The sequence below is a fragment of the Phalacrocorax aristotelis genome, chromosome 7, assembly GCF_949628215.1.
Source record: "Phalacrocorax aristotelis chromosome 7, bGulAri2.1, whole genome shotgun sequence".
Classification (NCBI taxonomy): domain Eukaryota; kingdom Metazoa; phylum Chordata; class Aves; order Suliformes; family Phalacrocoracidae; genus Phalacrocorax; species Phalacrocorax aristotelis.
Window position 1 is genome coordinate 34,041,962 of NC_134282.1, and position 19,622 is coordinate 34,061,583.

The following is a 19,622-nucleotide window of genomic DNA, read 5'->3' on the forward strand; positions in this document are numbered from 1 at the left end:
TCAGCTGGGTCTCTGCTGTTCTTTGCTGCTTTTCTTTCTTTTTCTTTTTTCCCTGAAGGGAAAGAAGGAAAAACAAAGTCAAGCCACACACCAGAACTGCTGATTGCCGTTTTTCTTGCCTTGAAAATGAAGGTCTGCTATGCTACATAAAAGCTAAGACTTTCCAAAGTCTGTCTTGCAAGAGTGTCTTTTGTAAGGTCATGACTTTATTTTGCTTTGAGTTCCAAAGACACAACCCAGACCCCAGTGCCAGGGGAGTGTGGGTGGCATCAGTACTTGCCCAGCACTGCCAGTGCTCACCATTGCTCTGGTAATTCTGCATAATCCTCTTTCTTGGCCTGAAGGTCTGAGCTGAAGCCCACATCAACAGTAATAAGTTTCAGGGAGCCCCAAACTTCATCTTTTCTGGCCAAACACCAGGTCAAAACCCAGAGTTGCCCTGGGGCAGGTGATTTCACATTTCCCCTTCCAGGGTGGGTGAGGGATGAGGAGCAGGAAGGGAAAAGCAAGCACAGGTCCTCACTGTGACTGTGGGGCTCTTGTTGGACTGGGGCAATATAGACACTGCCAGGGCCTGGGGAACATAAATAAAATCAATAAGAAGCTGTTAAATTGTGCCTGAACCTCGCAAGGAACAGCATGGGGAGTGCTGGCTGCAGAGATGTATCTGCTGCCACTCCGCGGGCTGTGGCACATTCATTAAATATCTTTAAGATGGATACACCCCCCAGTTCACCTCCTGCGAAAGCCTGGGAATTTATTTCCTCCTGAACCGTGCCATCAATCACCAGTGACAGAACCGCCCTGGCTCAACGCACCTCAGCAGCTGAGCAGCCAGAGAAGCACGGGGCCAGCTGCCCTGCCTTGTTGGGAGGGGGCTGCCTCAGACCCTCATGCCCTGGCCAGGAAGAGGGGGACCCCATTCCCCTGCCCTCAGTGGTGCTGCTGGAAGGCTTTCTTGCCCCACAAATGCCTTAGTGCACTTTTTTTCACTGCTCAGGACCCCGCTGCCTTATGCCTGCCTGCAGCCAGGCTCCACATCCCCTTGCCATCCAACACCGAGTGCATCCATCTCTAAACCCCGTCAGCTGGCGGCGTGGAGAGGAATCAATGGTTCTTCCTCTTCACTCCCCACTGCACAGTGCCTTGGGGTCCTGGCCCCCTTCTTGGAACCCTGGCTCTGTTTCTGGGCCTGTGCTTGGTGGTTGCTGGGTGGCTGTTGGGAGCTCTTGGAGGCCTGCGCTACACATGTAAATGCGAGAGCCCGAAGACGTTGCAGAAATATTTTGCTGTGCCTGACTTGATTCTTGTAGCTTTCATTGGAGCAGCCAGACAGGAGCAGGATGAATCCAGTGACCTGGGGCAGTACAGGCAACATTGCTCGCTGAGGGCTAAGCTGCTTCGCTCTCCCTCCCTCCTCCAACTGCTGTGTCAGTGATGCTTTGGACTGGAAAGGAGTGACAGCTCCACTTAGCAGGTGAAAAGACCAGCTAGAGGGGGCTGAGTAACCCTCCTGCCCTGCACCCAGCACCCTTTGCCCAGCCCTTCCCAGACCCTACGGCTGCCCCTTTCCTTCCGTGTGCTGACATTTCACCCTCTGGTGCCTTCAGCTGACAGCCAAGGTGGATGTTACTTCAATTTATGCAGAGACCTGGGTTTTACTTCTTCCTGTAATTTCTTCTGATGCTTTTACTTCCCCCCCCCCCCCCAATCAGCTGGGAACCTACAGATTATCCCGTAAGAGCACAATAAAGACTTGTCAACCTTTCTTACATGCTCCTTGAGATGAAAATAACTTCCTGAACCCCTTATAATGCTTTATTTTCTGCTGTTTCTGCTACTGAGTATAATTTGACTGACTAAAGGATCTTAAAGCTAAGAGGAAAAAAAGATAAAGTAGACTAATAATAATGATGATAAAAACTGCTCCCAAGAGGGCGATAAGGGCCTGGAGACTCACACCCCGACACCGCCTGTAAGGCAGGTGTGAGCCCAGCTTTTGTTCCCCAGCTCTGTAAGCTGGTGCTGGGAGTGGGCACAGTCGGTCTCTGCAAAAATGGGACATTTTTCAAGAGAAGAAAGGTATTGTGTCCTCTGTGATATGGAAATGAGTGGGGAGGTAAGGGCAGGGAGAGAGGATTTCTGATGGTAATGAGGCTTTACACTGGCTTTCTTGCCTTGCTTCCATCCCTCTCTTTCAAATGTGGGATGGGGTTTCAAGGGCTGTTGTATTCTTTTCCTTAGATTGTTTGTCATGTTGTTTTTGAACCCTGCCTGTTGTGGTTTTTAAAGATAAAACGTGGAAGCTGCAATTAAAGGGAGTTTGAGGAGGGCTGGGAGATGCTGCAGGGGTTATGGCTACCAAGCTGGGGAGAATGCTAGATGGTGTGAGCTTTCATAGGTGGGTTAGGTGGGATTGGGAATGCTATTTCTCTCCCACCCTACAAGCCTCAGCACTGCGGAGATGGATACGACCAGCAGGTCATATGAGCTACAGCAAAGGCTGGTGGCAAAAGCCAGTGCTATAGCTGAGATCACAGTGGCCGTGCCATCCCTGAGCACCCTGTCCCAGCTCCACCTGGTGGAAATCAACCCCTCCCCTGCTGGTGTCCTCAGGCTTCTATGGGGACACCTGTAACTTCTGGATGTTGATTGTGAGCAACCTTATAGCACCTCTTTTAGAGGAATAGCCTCTCTTCCCCCCAAGATAGCTGAAGACAGAGTATTCCTCTTGCTCCTAACTTATCAGCTACAAGAGTACTTATGACTGTCCAACAATTATGCCTTATTTTTAGTTTGAGCTTGTCTAAATTAAGCCTCCAGCTGCTGGCTCTGGTCTGACATTTATCTGCTGTCTTGAGGAATGTTCCACTATTCCAAAACCCTTCCTCATGTGGGAACTTGCTTGATGGAAAGGGCTAGACACAAACTTCCTGGGCAAACAGTTTCTGATGGAAACCTGAAGTTCGGGCTGAGCTCAATTTGTCTTGTAAAATATGTGCTTTCTGCTGAAGAGGTGAACTTTCTCCTCTGAAAAGCCAGGGCTGCAAGCACGCAGACTTAGTTTCTGGGGGAACAAGGTGGGGACCAGATGACATGGTCTCACTAGAGGAACGACAGGGCACTGAATGAGCAGGAGCTGTTGCCTGGGCAGTTTTGGGGTGGTTGTTGCTCTGTGCCATGGATGGCTGCTGAATTCCTGTGACTGCAGCTGGCATTGCAGCAAGCCACCTCAGCTGGGAGGGCAGCTTGGGACAAATGGCCAGGGGTCACCTTATGCTCAGCTGTCAGTGGTTTTCATCCATTGTTGATCTGAGGAACTTTACCAAACCTCCCAGGGCAGCTCATCTGCCCATGCTGGGCAGCACCCATGGGCATAGGAGCTGCCTGCCCCTCCTGCCCTGCCTGCACTGCAGCGAAGGACCACTGAAATCTGACTCATTTCAGAAAGTGCTGATTCAAAACACAGCTGGTGCTCTGCTGGGCTGCCGTGGGTCAGGAGGGCTCACAGGTCAAATTTGCTATTCAGGCAGGAGCTGTAAGCAAAGATGTTTCATGGTGATTTTCACTGGTGTTTATTCTGGATGTCCCTTCTTAGCCAAAGCCCTTGAGCCATGCTGGTGGTTGCTCTCCCCCTGCCCAGCAGACATTGCTGCTCAGCTGTTTGATTTTATCCCTCCTAATTTTACAGGAAGTGACAGTAAATCTATCCCGTACTCACAGGACCATGTGGGGTGTTTAAACAATCATTTGCATCCAGATGCGTTGATAGCTTTGGGGTATCTCCTGACAACATGGGTTGGTGCTGGATATATTACACCATAAAAGTAACGTTTAGAGCCTGACATTCAATCCACAAGAGCAAGTGAGCATTTGGCAATGGGCTTTGCTGCATGGAGCACCCCCATCACCCATGGATGTCAGGAGGGTGTCCAAGCGGTGCTGGGGATGTCTCCCACCAGACCTCCCCACAGACACTGCCACACTGCCATTTAAGGTTGCTAAGCACAGCCCAAGGGTACCTATACAGCAGTCTCCACGTCCAAAAAGCCCATTAGCCTACTAGTAGGAGGAGGGGGAGGGAGGGGATGTGGCAGAGGAAGATAAGGCTGGGGAGCGGAGGATTTGTGGGGAGTTAATGGGCAGTGAATTGGCATTACACCCTGGCAGGTTCTCATTTCCTTGGCTTTGCACTGCCTCATCTGCACCTCAGCGTGGGGAGGGAGCATCTCCCTGAGCATCCCCACCTGCCACAGCTGGACCACACGGTGCAGGGCAGGGCAGGCGGACTCTATCTGTGTCAGGGGTGCACAGAGAGGGGACACAGCCAAAGCCCAGAGCTGCCCCAGCACATCAGGGCCACGAGCCCCTGGAGCGCAGGGAGCTGGGGTTTGCAGCTCTGGCACATGGCCCTGGGACCTTGGGCATACGGTGGGTGGCAAAAGGGATAAAGAAAAGGAAATGAGGTTACTTCACTCCTGTCCCACTGGTGATGCTGGGAGATATGCTCCATCCTAAATCAAACCCGGATCAAAGCAGAGATGGCTCCTCTGCTGCTTGGGGATATATAAGGCTGTGTCTGAGCTCGTAACGTAAGGGCAGCTTTTACTACTTAAAGTCAACTCCTTGCTCTGCTTCAGTCATCTATGCTCACACAACAACCCTGTATCTGCTCTGCTTCATATTATAGCAGCTTGGAGAAGCTGGAGCTCACTTGCTGTGTCTTCTCCCCTGGGTAGGAGTGATGTCTGGACTCAGGCTGAGTCCGCTCTGAACCGGAGAGGATGCTGACTCCATAGAGGGTTGTTTTTGAGGCTTCCTTGGCCATGAGGGCTGCAAAGTGGTGGTTTGCTACCCTGCTTCTAGGCACCAGGGCAGGGTGCCCTCCCTGCATCTCAGCCTGCACCCCAGGGCAAGTCCCTGCTGGGGAGCTGGGGTGCAGCGGTGCTGGGGGCTGGCAGCGAAGTCCAGCCCTATAGGCACGTTGGCATCATGGCTTTCCTTTCCGTGGGGTGGAAAGAGGCCATCACCTTGGACAAAGCAGAAATTTTCTGGCACAGTTATTAACTCTCCAGCTCAGAGATAATGGCTCTTCTCCTGGTGCCTGGAGAGCACTCTCAGCAGCAGCACTGTGACTGCTTAAGTCCTTCACCGTGGCCACTGTGCTCCCCGTGTGCCTCACCAGGGAGGGCTCAGCGCTCCAGGAATGTGACAGTGGTGCTTGGCATAGGGTGGGGAGCATCCCAGATGGCAGCACGCTGGGTTTGGGAGCCGCCGGCAAGGGGTGAGCCCTGGGGCTGTGGCTGCAGGTGCTGTTGCCCCAGCAGCTCTGGTCACTCTTCTCCATGTCCCCTCCATGTAGAACCAAAAGCCACATGCAAGAGGTCCCTCAGGAGCAAGGGGATGTGGCGGAATGGCCACCTGCAGGCCAGGCCCTGATTGGTATGGGGGCTTCTGCAAGATTTTTCTCCTGCTCGTATTCCCTTGCACAGGCCTGGATGGATGAAATGGACTTTGCAGCCCCAAATCCCTTAATCTCCAGTATACTTAACAGTATTAGCCAGATTACAGGAGTCATATACACAGTAATTGCACTCAGCAGAGGACAGGCTCAGAATTTCATGCTGGAAGGAAGCGTATTATTCATTTTCTCCTGTCTCCCACCCATCTGTACAGAAGTACATGGAAGTCATGATAAGGATACGTTAAAACACGTAAAGAAATGTCATAGCTGAAATATAACATGCTCTCCTGGCAATTAACCTGGGAAGCCTTGCAGGAGCTGCTTGGGGTGAAATCTGCTGAATGTAGGGTCTAGCAGTGAGGCAGATTTTCAGTTTTAATTTTTTTTTTTTTTCCTGAAGAAGGATGGCAATGCTGGGCACTGGTCCCCAAGCTGTGGCATGTCTCTTGGCGACATAGACTTCAGGGTCTAGCCTGTCCCCTCCTTGCCAAGAAGCCACCGTCATCCCCTGAGTGCAGAAGGGCCCTGGACATGGGTGCTGCCCAAGGACCTGCCATGGCCCTGAGCAAACCCAAACAGTTGCTGATTGTGTCTCATTTGCTCCTGTTTGCAGAGCTGATAACTGATAGTGGAGAAGACCGTATTGTCTGAGGAATACTTATGCAAACGAGCACAATACCTTAATAGGGAACACCTGGAGAAATCTCCAAAGAAAGTGCCGTAAATTCCCCTTCCCTTGGATTTATGGGGAGATTTTTCACAGATATTTATGGTTTCCCAGGCGTGTTGTTGTGACTCTTTAGCATAGATTTGCATGGTGTGCTCTAGGAGCTGATGAGGCACTGGGAGAGGGGAGTGGTGACGGGGCAGTTCATACCGGGATGGGAGTGGCAAATGTCTCCTTAATCCCTTGGTGAATTCCCACCATGTCCTGTGGCTTGTAGCCCTGCTAGCACCAGCTGAGTGCCTGGAGAGGCTGGCAAATGGGGACAGGTGAATTTAGGTAGCCTTGATGAATTTAAATGGCCCTGATGCAATGGAGGCAGAGGTAACCTCCCTCCTGCTCACAGTACTGTAGCAGTGTCTGAGTGTGCTGGCTGGGAGGGACACAGTCAAGGAAGGTTCATTCTCCTGCTTCTAGGGCTCAGCGCCATTAGGCTGCTTTGTGGGAGCCTTTTTGGGTGCTGGGACATTCCAGCCTACTCCAGAGGCAGCACATGTGCACCTGGATGTGGTACCCGAGAGCACAGTCAGGAGGGTCCATATCCAAGCAACTCTGGTGACGGCCAGGACATTAACTGGTGCTAATTAAGCAGGCTGTGTAGGCATCTCATCTAAGACTCCATCAAACTCTGTTGCACAGCAAGGCCGTGGCTTGGGGCGGCTGAGTTTGTGGTGCAGTTTTGTGCCCTGTGGGGCTGAGCTCAGTGCTGCAGCAGGGGAATGTGCCCCGGCCCACCCACACGGGGCTGGTGCAATGCCAACACTCCCCTGTCACCCTCTTAAAATGCCCGCTGCTGTCAACAGCCAACCCACTGAACGGCATCTCTCTCCTTCTTTCCAGGTCCCCTGCCTTACCAGCAGGTCCTTGCAAGATTTCAGCTCTGGTAAGTGCAAAAGCATTTCTTCCTCACTGAGAGCGTGCCTGTGCTAAAGCATTGCGTGGTGCTGGTGGAGCACCGGGACATGAGCAGAGGCCCACATGCTAGTGCAATTATTTCTCCGCCGTGTGAAAATTGGCTGAGATACATTTATTGCTGCCTTTCCATAATCTGCGAAGGGAAACTGTGTGGGCATCAATCCTTCGTGGGTAAACTTTGATGGATGGGAACTGAAAACTTCAATTGAGTAATTGGCATGATGATTTCAATAAAAGCCAGGGTGGATCTGCCACCACCGCCACAGCAGCTCTGGGGTGAGACTTGGGGGACCTTTGGAAAGATGAGAAGGTGAAGTGATGGGTGGGAGTGGAGCAAAACCTCCCTGGGGACCTTGCAGAGGAACCAGGCTTAGAGGAGCATTTAGGTACAGGAAGAAATGTGGAAGTCAGTGGTTGCAATCCTGGCTGCAAGCTAGCATCACCTGTAATCTTTCCAGCAATGGGCTTCTCTCAGGCCCCCCTCTCTGCACCAGCCACTCTGTTTGCTTTCTCCTGGGGGGAAACCCTCCCTGGGACCCAGCAGGGAGAAGCATAAAATTTCCCCATTCTCCATTGCTGTTTTCCCCCAGCAGCCCCTACACAATTTTGTTTGACATTTTCACACTTCCATAGTCCCTGCAGGTTTTCTAAACTTGCACTTAACCCAGGAGAAAGGGTTCTGCTTCTGTGCTGGGTAAATTAGCGGAACTGTCTTGCAAGCAGCAGGGCTGCCACATATTGTGTCATCTTTGCCTTTGCCCTCTTGACATGTTTTATTTTAAAAAATACATGTTTATCAAAAGAGCAGCTTCTCTGTTTGACACTAGCCATTGGGTTGATAATTGAGTCCCACCAAAGGCGTTGACAACAGCCCGTGTGCCCAAGGATTTGTCACTGTTGTCCCAGCTCGTGTGGCCCTGTTGAACTTGAGGGTTTTTCTTTTCTTCAGCAGAAAATGGTTCACTAGTTGGAGCCTAAAAATGTCAAAGGGAGGGAGGTTATTGTGGTCTCAGGGTCTCAGGTGCTGCCGGAGTGACCGTGCTCTCGGACAGAGCTGTTCCAGGGTGGGGATGCCACTACGCAGGCGTTTGTGAGCACAGCATGGGGCAAACAAATGCCTGCAATGATGTTTGCTTCTTGCCATTGCCAATCATGCGCAGTGTCCCCTGGTCATCCCACCTCTGTCAAGTCCATTCCCATGGTTTCCCAGCTGTGTTTTTTGAAAGCTCCCTGAACTGTTGTCCCTGGGGGGGTATTGGGATGCATGCTGCTGTGCCAGCTGTGCATCACCCGCTTTGTCCCCTCCCCGGCTGGCGCTGGTGGTACAGGCAGCTGTAAATCATGGTGCTCAAAGGACTGGCCTGATGCTGTGCATTCATCGCACTGGCGGGCATCTGGCATGGCATCAGCTCACACCAAAAACTATTCCTCACTCCAAAATTGTGCAGAGACTCCTGATCCACTGATGCTTTGCTTGTGACATTGGCAGCCTCAGCTGGGTGGAGCTCATGTCACCACATCAGGCACTGCTCCAGCATGTGGAGGAACTCTGGTCAAGGAATGGATGAACTGACTGGCTGACTTTTCCATGTCAGAGCCATGTTACATCCAGAAGTGAACATACAGCTCTGCCTTGCCAGCCAGTTCTCCCAGGAGCAGCTCTGGCCAGCAGCAAGGAGCAAGCATCTCTGGCTGAGGAGTGGGGACACGCAGGACAGGACCTGCCAGTCCCCAGAAACAAGGAAAAAGTGGAAAACAGCCTAGAGGAGTGGGCGGCAAGAGGAGAAGTGGCAGTCGTGGTAGAATTGCCTCTCCTGAAGCGCAGTAATCGGCTCATGGCTTCTTCTCCCCAATCCTCTTATACCCCTCCTGTGGACATCTCTTCCCAGGCGTGGCCATGTGTGTTAGCAGAGATAAAAGCTCCCTTCCTACACAGGGCTTTTCTCCCCCAGTGTGCTTAATCAACAGCCAATGTGGCAAACAGCCTTCCTGGGAGATGCCCCAGGCTTGGCTTCTTGCTCTCCCTCCCTGCCTCCTGCCTTTTGCCTCCACCCCCACTTTCCCCTGCACCCTAGTGCTCCCCACACGCCCCTGCAGCCTGTGCAGCCATCACGTGCCTCTGATAAATGAGCTTCATCTGCACCCAAAATTAATCACATTGTCGTGTTGGCAGAGGATGAGGCAGCTGCGCGAAATGCCTGAATTTCTGGCTAATTTATCACAGGGGCCAGATGCAGAGCTGCTCTGCAGCTCCTGCCGTGTGGGGACACACTCCAGAGAAGAAGCTGGTGCTGGGGAGCTACAAGGACTGGAAGCGGACGCCTCAGAAGGAGGTCTTCTACTTCCCGGTGCTCAGCTGTTAATTTTCAACCAGGAGAACCAGGCAGGTGGTTGCTCGCATCCAGGAGGGCTGATGCTGCTGGTGACAGTCTGGCTCCTCTGAGCCACCTTGGACCAGAGAGCTGATGTGCCTTCCTGCACTGGAATATACTCAGGAACCTGGAATAGGAGCCTACTGAGGAAAATGGAATTGAAATTATTCCAGGACTTCCAAAACCGCAGTGTTTGCAGACAGTGGAAGCAGGAGATGCCTGGCCAGGCTGACTCGTCTTGTTCACTTAATTACTACAGCACGGCTCATCAGAAGCAAAGCTTTCATCGGCTGTGTGCCCACAGCATGCGTGCAGCCTGTGATGGGCTGATATTGACATGGAGGACCAGCTCCAGGGCTGAGGGCACTTGGCTGTGCCAGCTCTTGGTACAAGACATTTGGGATCGGAGCTGGTTGTGATGTTTGTTCTTTGTGTTGCACAGAGGATGCATGCCTTTTTGGGATCCAGATCATCCTGCTTGCTCATTGCCAGCTGCTGCTTTCCATTTCAATATGGGTTTGACTGGGCAGACCCTCTTTTCCTAGGCCCATCCCTCGGACAGATGCGGGTTCCTCCAATATATTCACTCTTGCTTGTCTTCTGGCAATTAATTACTGATTCCAGACCAGACTCAGCGCTGGAGTGCTCATTAACTAATTGGACACCATCCAGCAAGTCCCGGCATTCCCTCTGTAATGGGAAAGTTGCACATTTGTTGTCTGCTCCCTGATTGTTTTGTCCCCCTGTAGTCGATGGGAGCACCTTGGAAGAGGTCTGCTGGGGGTCCTCTCCTGGAGCTTGCAGGGGGTTTGCTGACAGCAAGGCGGTGAGCTGATGCTTGGCTTTGGGATGTAAAATAACAGAAAGCAAAGCAAAGCACCTTGTAGATGGCCTGTACAGTGGCTGATGATGGGTTTCAGTGGGTTCGGAGCTGGTGGAAGAGGCTGGAAACCTGCCTTGCCCACTGGTTTCTGAGGTTTCATGACGACTCTGAGGATGTTGTCAGATGTGGGTTTTTAACTCATGGCCAGCAGAAATGTAGTGAAAGAGTTGTACTTTGTGATATGAGGCTCTGCATTGCCATGTTTTGCTGTCGTGGGGAGAACTGGTCCCATGCTTTTAGAGAAAAGAGGCCTTTATCAATAAAAATTGAGCTGCTGGTGCTCCCAGCATCTTGCCCAGACAAAACAATGAATTGCTTTTGTTAAAAATTAAATCTTAAGTCATAAGGACATGGGCTCCCGTACACACGCAGTTAGCTGGCTTTCAGACAGACAAAGTGTTTTGGAGAGGGGGAAAGGGTGGTCTGGGTTTCCTTCCAACACATGCCTGCAATGGCCCCGTGGGGTCTCTGGCCAACAGGCACCAGCAGTTGTGGGCAAGAGGGGACGGAAAGCTCAGTCTGAGCATCTCTGAGCCTGGTCCTCAGACCTTGCAGCCTGCTGGGCTGACCATGGGGTTTTTCTCCCCGTTCGTCTGCATGCTTTAGAGTGGTTTTTGGGGCTGTGCTTTTGACTGCATTTCCAAACTCTTGGGAGAGGCATGGTTGTGAGCAGGAGACAGTTATGACCTGATGTTCATCCTTATTTTGACTCCCCAGGGGCTTGTGGGGTATGATGCAGCCTTTGGCCAATGCAGAGGAAGAATTACTGCTCTCTCAGCTTGGCCACGTCCTCAGAGTGAGCTGCTGCTGTGGGGGAAAGTGCTCCCAGGGGTGCCACTGATCACCCTGGTGCCATTGGTGCTGGCTGCTGGTGGTCGGTGTTGCTCAGCCTTGCTGAGGCTTCCTACTTCACCAGGCTGACTTATTCTATTCATATTCTCTTATTTTTTTTAAATCAGGACTACAGCCAAGGGTCTATAGGCACCCCTCTCCCAAGACACGAGAGAGAATGGCTTGTGCCCCCCGCTGAGTGGAGATGCTGGGGAGGAGCTGGGAAGCAGCTGAGACATTACATGGGGAGTTGGAGGCACATGGTGACACCTGTGTGAGAAATGATTCAACAGCCTGGGAAATAACAGCTTGGGTTGCCAAAGTGTGTATTGAGAGGGTAGCAGGCAGCGCTCCTTGGGAGTCTGACAGCAGAGAACAGCAATGTTGGGTGACTCTGAGAGATGCCTTTGGTTTGGGTTTGTCTGAGGTGGAAGAGTAGGGATCAGTCCCAGGTCTGGCTGAAGCAGCTCAGTGGTGGCTGTTGCTAGGATGGGGCAGGACCTGCTGCCGGAGCCCAGCCAGGGCAGCCGCTGGTGGCTCTGCTCTGCATTTGCTGTCCCCTTGGCTGGGAGGGAGCCCAGGTGCTCCTCAGGGCACAGCAGAGCGAGGCATCCCTGGGAGCACATGGGATGCTGAGCCACCTAGGCAGAGGAGGGGTGTGTGTCTGCCTGGAGAAAAGGCTTTTCCAGCCTCCAGCTGCTGCCAGAGCTTGGGGAAAGCCAGATGTAGATATTTTGAAGTTTTTTGCCACACACTGCAGTGATTGCTGCAGAGGTGCCCAGGCCCATTAGGGCTCAGGGTTCCGCTTCTGAAGGACCTGCTCCCTAGAAATTCAAATGAAATGTCTCTGCAGATCCCCATGTACCAGCAGCAGGGGCAAACACTCAAGGACCTGCCATGGCAGGGCTGGCACCAGCGAATTTGCTGCCTGTCTTTTCCCAGGTGCAAAGAGCTGTGCCACAAATTACATCAGACTTAACTGTCTGTTAACAGTCCTCTGTTTCTGCTCCTTCAACCTTTTATTGGTGCCAAGGAACTGAAAGTGTTTCTTTGGGTCTAGTGTGGCCCCATGGTAGTAAATCAGGGTGGTGGCAGAGGCTGTGGATGGGCAGGGAGTGCCAGGGAAACACTGCCTTGCAGAGCCTTGGGCTGCTGGCAGTGCCCTGCCCCATGGCTTAGAAGAGCTGGGCTTTGCCCAAGGCAGGTTCATGGCATCTCCTGTGTCTCTGTCTCTTGTAGGATCTGTGTGGATGCCATGGATTTTAGTAGCATCTTGCATTTTCCTCTGGCCAGGCACAAATAACAGTACTTTGCCCTCGCACCCAGCAATGCAAATCCCCTGCACCCATGTTTTGGAGAGGGCTGTGCTGTGAAGTGGCTGCCCAGGCTCCTCTGAGCTCTGCCTTTGGGGGTTCTGCATGGTTTGTGTTTCCTCGAGTCTCTGCACTCTCAGGCAGAGCTGGAAACACCAGCCTCCCTGGGGGGGCCGGTCCTGGCATGCTCCAAAGCCAGCTCAAGGGAGCTGGAATAACCTGATATGACTCTGCAGAGCCTGATTTCTAGTCCCTGTAATTAAACACCCAGCTGTTGAGATCTTTTATGTGTATTCAAATTGAAACTTGGCAGGCTTTATGGGTAGCAGGGAGCTGGATTTGGTGACCAGGAAGATCTATTGCACTTTTAAAGCAAACTCCATTATAACCCAGCCAGGACGGGCAAGGATCTGAGCCTGCCAGGGATGCTTTTATGGGCTGAGCTGATGAGATTGGATGGGAAGCTTTGCCATGTTATAGCTGATACCTGGCCCATGGGCAGGGGTGAGTGGGGGCTCCCTTAGGCATGGGGTCGCCAGAAGCCAAAAGGAGTCCCCAGAGCCCCATAAAGCACATAGGGGACACACGTTAGGCTGTGGTCTTGGAGCGAGAAGGCAGCTTAGCCACTGGAGATCTTCCAGGCTGTGCCTGAGCTGAGCCTGAGCGACAGCTGCCTCATCCTTGTGGAGCTGGCAGAAGATGGCTGTTCCTCTGAACCAAAACCCTAAACTCAAGATTTGTCCATTGCTAGCGATAACGCATGGGGAAGTAAATGTCACTTACAAAATTTATGAGTGAGATGCTTTGCTAGTCTCGTTTTAAGGTTATACTAAAAATTAAACCACACTTTCTCCCAAGGGGGAGTGGCAGGCCGTCACTGTAAAAAATGTCCCCATGTGTCACGGAGCAGCACACGTGTGTGCACAAAGTCTATGCAGGGATCAAAAGGCAGGGCAGCACAAAAGGCACTGCTTATGTGGCTGTTTAGCTGAAGATGATCATTATTTCTATACATATATTTTTATATCATAATTTCCTGATTGCATTAAAAAAGAAAATCAGAGAATTAGACAAGCTCAGAACTGAGTTCCCAGTATAAAAACCTGGCGCGTGCCTTATTTATGTGACTGAAGCATAAACTCATCAGGGACGCAGGCAGGCATGCTTGGCATGGCCTCCGCTCCTGCTCAGGTAAAGCAAGAGAGCACCCCATCTCAGTAGGACCTGTGATTCCAGAGCCAGGTGGCATAGGCACTGTCAGCCCGCAGGAAATGTTCATTTGAGGTTAAGCAAAGGATCAGCTTTGGCCAACGTTTCCCCTTCCCACCCCAAGGGGTGGGGCAGCAGCTCGGGGTCTGGCTTTCCCCAGCCACTCATGTGGCACATGGCTGGAACAGGGCTCTGTGGCTTGGGGACATTCATCAGCTCTGGCAGTGGAGCTAATGCAGTTAAGGACTTCTCTCGCCCTCCACTCAGTACTTATTAACATTTCCCTTCTAAGTAGTTTATGAGCATCACTTCATCTTGCTGCAGCTTTGGCTTGCGCTGAGAGGAGCACAGAGGCTGGCTGGGTGGGGAAGGCTCCCTGAAGACCGTGCCGGCGATGGGGCAGCAGAGGAGGGGATGTGGATGGGAGAGCGGCCATGCCACGCTGTGCAATGCCACCAACGCCAACGCTTCCAGCAAGGAGTCCTATTTATACTGGGGATTGGGAGCTCGGGGAAGGCAGATGCCCTGGATGAGGGAGGGTGAGGCTGCCTATCTGGTAGCCTGTGAACAGAGACCTACAAACAGCTTCTCTGTGGTGTCACAACCCCATTCTCTGCACAGGCAGGGAGAGAATCCAATTTTGGAAACTTCCTTCCCAGCTCTCAATCCAGGACCACGAGAGGTATTTTTATATGGTCTTACAAGTAGGTCTCGAGACATCTCTAAGTGGGTGTTTCATAGCCTGCATGCCAAGAAAACCCTCAACACAAAACCCTTCACAGCAGTAAGCCTGAGGCTCTACTCTATTGTCTCTGCCCTGTGCTCTCCTTTTGCTCTGTGTCCCCATCCCAGCTCGAGCCCTCTCTCTGGGGGTGCCTGCGGCAGGCTGCCACGGGGACTGACCCATGCCCAGCAGAGACTGCTTGCAGGAGATGCTTCTGGACTGACTGTGGTGGCTCCTAGATTACTGGGGTTGGTGGGGCCTTTTTATTCTGGGGAAAAAACAAGAAATAGAAAAGTAAAACTTTTTTTTTTTTTTTTTTAATACAGCGTTTCAAGAGAAACATCCAACTGATGCAAAAGGGGATATTTGGGTTGTATCCCACTGCTCAGCTGTGTTCCCTCATGTGCTAATGGGGCACGTGAAGTCCATGTCCAGCCCAGGATGATGAGGGCAGGTGGAAAATGTGGAGCAGGGACATGGTTGAAGGTTTAGTTGAATCAGAGCCAAACTTTGTTGTCTTTTTCAGTCACCTGAAATGTGTCGGTCTGTGTTGAACCAAAGTAGAAAACATGTTTAATTTTTTTTTTCTGAATATTTTAATTCTTCCACCAAGAAAAACTGAATTTCCCATGGAAATTGTATTTCCTCTTTGGAAACAGCTTGTTAATGTGCTGATCAGCACTACAGAAGGCTGCTTTTCCAGGGGCTAATACCTGAAGATCAACCGATTTCAATACCTAGCAAGATGCATCCTCTGATTCAGCCTTTTCATTGTGTCATCAGGGCTTTTATGCTTTTTCTTTCTCCCATGTGGATCCTCTGCAGCCTGGCAAGACGGGGCTCCTGCTGCAGCCTGGCTTAGCTGAGCCGAGGCAGGCCTCTCCTCTCTATCCACCTGCCTATTTTCATGAAACCTCCAGGAATTTAACATCTTCGAGATTTCCAGCTGTCACTCACACACTGTTGAATTTGACTGTTGATTCAGAGAGTAATTAGGGGAGACAGACAACACATGGAGAACATGATTGCACAAGCCTTGTTTTCTTAAGGAAATCATTCCAAAAAAACCACCCCCAACTTTAAAATTTCTCTTTTGAAAATCTTTGGGTGCCGCCATGGGCAGGATGGGTGCTCTTGTCCCCACAGTCCATGGGGACACGGTGCTGAGTGCTCCGTGGGATGACTTTGGTCCTTCTGCTGTGATGTTGGGTCTGTATGCATGAGCATTTCCTGTAGTACTGTACAATTTCAGGGCAGACTTATCAACTCAGAGCCATCCTTCATACATAAAGGACAATTTAAATAAAAGCACTAATTGTTAACAGTCTATGGGATGAGATGTTAGCAAAATAGTGGAACATCCATTAAAATACCTGTTAAAATACTGAATGGTGCTGTCATTAAAGGGACTTCGTCTGGTTGCTGAAGGTGTTGCCTTTAGCCCTAGGTCATTGTCCTGCTCCAGGATGCATTGGTGGGTTGAGACATCTTGGTTAAGGCAGCCAACGGTGGGTTTGGAGGTGCCACCTGATTGCTTTGTTTAAGCTGTGTGACCCATCTTGCCATTGGACCGGGGGACACCAACGTCGGGGGGGAAAAGGGCAGGCAGGGGTGTGCCATGGGGACTACCAAACCTGTTACTATGTCAGGAAGAAGCATAAAAGGTGCCGCCTCAGGGTCTGGCTCAGCTCTGGGATGCTTGGAGAAACCCAGACCCACACAGCTGCTGGCTTGTGCCTGCTTTTATTCCCCTTCCCTCTCCTTTCTCTCCCTGCTGGCAGGGAGCCCGGAGCCAGGCTTTTTATGCTTTTTCTTTTTGTCTTTTTCAATGAGAATAAATCTTTTATCTGTTGACTGTGAGACCATGCTGGAAACAAAGTCCTACAAATCTTGTGGATTTTTTATAGCCACCTCCATCTCCCAGGTTGCCTGTTTGCAGCTTGGTCTGTGCCTGGAGTTGGCACTGCTGTCTAGAACAGAGCTTAACCCCCTCTGGTCCATGCTGGAGGCAGGGAGACAGGGATGGGGACATGGGGGGCCCTGCAATCCCCATGGCATGATGCTGTCTCTCCTCACCTTGCAGAGAGTGTAGAAGGAAAGGAGAAGCGTGTGGATCAGAGGAAGGAGATGTACAGCAAGGAAAACCAGCTCATTTTACTTAATTATGACTGACTGTGACAGCCCGGATCTTTAGTTTGAAAAGTATTTGTGAGGTGTGGGCTGCTTCTCTCAAACAGGATAATTATGTTAATTAAAATGCTTTCTTGATAGCAGTTCTGATTAATAAAAACAGTTCCAGTGCTCTCTTTAAACACGCTAACCTTCTGTTGTGCAGGAAAACTGGCTTTTCTCAGCAATTTATGACTTTTAAAACAGATTACAGTGGGACAGCCTGCTGCTTTCATGAAGTAACGCTTCCTACCCGGGGGAGAGAATGGCAGCCCACCACCGCAGCACCCTGCTCCTGGGGAACAGACGGAGGAGAGTGCTCGGGCAGCAGCACCGGAGCAGGCAGCAACATGTGCCCGTGTGGGAGCTGCGGATGGGAGGCGTTGGGGAGCTCTGCAAGAATGCCAGGAAATAAAAATACCACTTATTTCTCTAATTGCTGTTTATTTCCTCTGCAAAGTATTGGGATAATTAACAAGCTCCTAATTAAGAAAAAATTTTGTGTAGGGGAAAAACAGGTACGGGTGCCAAGAGAGCTGGGTTTGTGCCAAAGCATGGCAAAGGGCAGGGGTGATTGTCCCTCTTGCTGATCACTCGTGGGATGGGGCCCTTTGGGGACTCCAGGACTCTGGAGGACACAGCGGTTCCCCAGCTTCTCGCTGGAGACCTTTACCAAGACAATGGTTGTGCTTCTAGAGATTTTAAAGGTTAGGAGCTCACATGACCATTGGCATTTGACTGGTTGATGTTTCGTCTCTTGACTGGTTTTTTGGCTCTCGAATAGGCTTATTTCTTGCATGTGGAGATTCAACCCCCCTGAGCATAGCCTGATGTGGGCCTGGAGAGCAGGTGAGCATCTACCACCCTCCTGTGAAGCAGTGGCAAGCCAGGAGGGCTTGGTATCTCTGCTTGTAGCTCTGAAAATACTGTAAATAGGCAGCCCAGTGCATCACTTGATGCTTGTAAGGAGGATAAGATTGCCACACAATTGCCCCCAAATGCCAGTCCGCAGCCAGCTGTATATTCCCACCATGGCAAGGAGGTTTTATATCCTCCCCTCCCTCCCTCTTCCTTCCTCCACATCTTTCCCCTGGCTTGCTGTCCCTGGTGGCGGATCGTGCCTTATGCTGGGCCAGATGCTGGAGCAACACATGAAGCAGTTCTCAGCTCCCATTTACACTTCCCAGGCCCAGCAAGGGGCTCTTACACAGGGGTAGTGAATTGCATCAGGTCCCTTCTCTCCCTCCATGCCCAGGAAGGGATCAGCATCCCCAGCAGCCTGTCCCCAGGCTCGGGCATTGCCATCAGCCAGGCTGGAGCTGTCCTGCAGCTCCTCTCCTTTGGCTGGTGCTTCAGGAGGGGTGGAAGCATCCATCTGCCCCACAGGAAAATGGCCAGAGACACTTGGAGGAGTTTGGGTCTGTTCTGCCTTGCTCCTGTAAAAGAGGAGGAAAGAGAGGCATTGTCTCTGGTTCAATGAAATACTGCATGTGAAAAGCCACCCTTGCCTGAAGAGATGATGGCATTAGTTTGCCATCCAGCTGTGACCCCTGACGTAGAGCAGTGTGTTTGGGTGACTTCACTGGGTTTGCTCGACCTGGGTGAACTGCTGGCAGGTGTGGGGAGAGGGGCTGCACAAGAGCTCCTGAGTCACCACCCCGTGACACACGCTCACTTGGAGGCAGCCATGCAATATGATTTTCATGCCCTAAACCCCTCCAAATAGCTGCTGCTGGCACTGTCTCACCACACAGGCACCACAAGCCCCCGGGTTTTGAAACCTTACCTGGGCATCGAGTGAGGCTTGGCAGCACTCACCTCCCTGGATGGGTAGGCTGTGCCAGCTCTGCGGCTGCTGGTATTCGACTCCCTGCTTGTCTCCTGCTGTCACCACTTCTGTCCCCTCTATGCCCTCTCTCCTTCCCAGTCCTGCTCCTGCTCTCTTGCTATGTTTGAAGTCTTTTGGGAAAGGCTGGTGAAGGAGAAGGGGAAGCCGTGGGTATAAACCCCTACAGGGTTTAGGGTACCAAGGGCAGGGTAGGGAGGTGAGGGGCTGTGGTGGTGAGGCTCCCACACACGTGCAACAAGGCACCTCTCCCCTCCGGCACAATTGCACGCCACAGAGCCAGGCAAACAGGGTAGTCACATGGTGAAGCCATCCAGAGCTTCCCTGCAGGTTATCCCCCCAACCTGGGGGGCCATAGCCACCCCAGCCCATCCCAGTGTGGCTCCAGCCCCCCAGCACATCCCTTTCCCTGCCCCACAGCCTCAGCTGGGGCTGGCTCCACACCACTCCCCTCCTTGCTGCCCCATTTACCTCTGCTATATTTACATGTCTATTTTATGATTTCAATTTTTAATGCTTCTGCTCTTTGAAGATGCTTAATGCTTTGGAGTGGAACATTTTCTTCTGAGTCCTGAGTGCCAATTGAGGACAGACCAATAAATCAACTAATAACTGGAACCTCATTTTCTGCTCCCGTGGCTGCAAGTTAACCCTCCTTGTGCCATCTAGGCTCTCCTGGTGCTTCTCCATCTCCCCAGGCAGGACTTGGCTTCCGCTGCCAGGATGGCCTCTGTCGCTGGGCATGCAGTGGCTAGGCAGGCATTGCCTGTACTGGGGTGCTTTGAGGACATCCTGCTCTCTGGGTGTAAACACAGCAAGCATTTTCATGCTGCCTGTGCCAGCTCTGCACATCCCTTGGCTAGGTGGTGTCAGGCTTTTGGAGTTCCCTTGCTGGGCTGTATCTTAAATGATGGCTTCCAGCTGCCACCTTCTTTCCTCTGCCGTCACCACCGTCCCTAACACCCCATTGTTGGGCAGTCAGCAGAGCTGGAGATTTGCAAGGCTGCCTGTGAATAAGGGAGGAAACATGGTGGATGGGTCTGGCAGGTCACCTCGTGAGACCCAGGCTGTTCCCAAGCCCTCGGCCGTGCCTCAGGTTGGAAAAGCCAAGTGCCAACTGCATGGATTTGTGATGCTGCAAAATCCAGGACCTCTAACTGTGCTCTGCAGGA

At 51.7% G+C, this 19,622-nt stretch overlaps 1 protein-coding gene across 3 annotated transcripts in view; it reads left to right on the plus strand.

The window, feature by feature from the left end:
- Positions 1 to 19,622, plus strand: part of LINGO1 (leucine rich repeat and Ig domain containing 1) — a 164,470-nt gene that overhangs the window by 44,210 nt on the left and 100,638 nt on the right. For all 3 annotated transcript variants that reach the window (XM_075099929.1, XM_075099928.1, XM_075099926.1), the window contains one exon: positions 7,029 to 7,071. Coding sequence is in view for 1 of the 3 variants with exons in the window: in XM_075099926.1 (XP_074956027.1) it covers positions 7,029 to 7,071 (43 nt within the window). In the remaining 2 variants the exon portion in view is untranslated. The remainder of the gene's footprint in view (positions 1 to 7,028; positions 7,072 to 19,622) is intronic.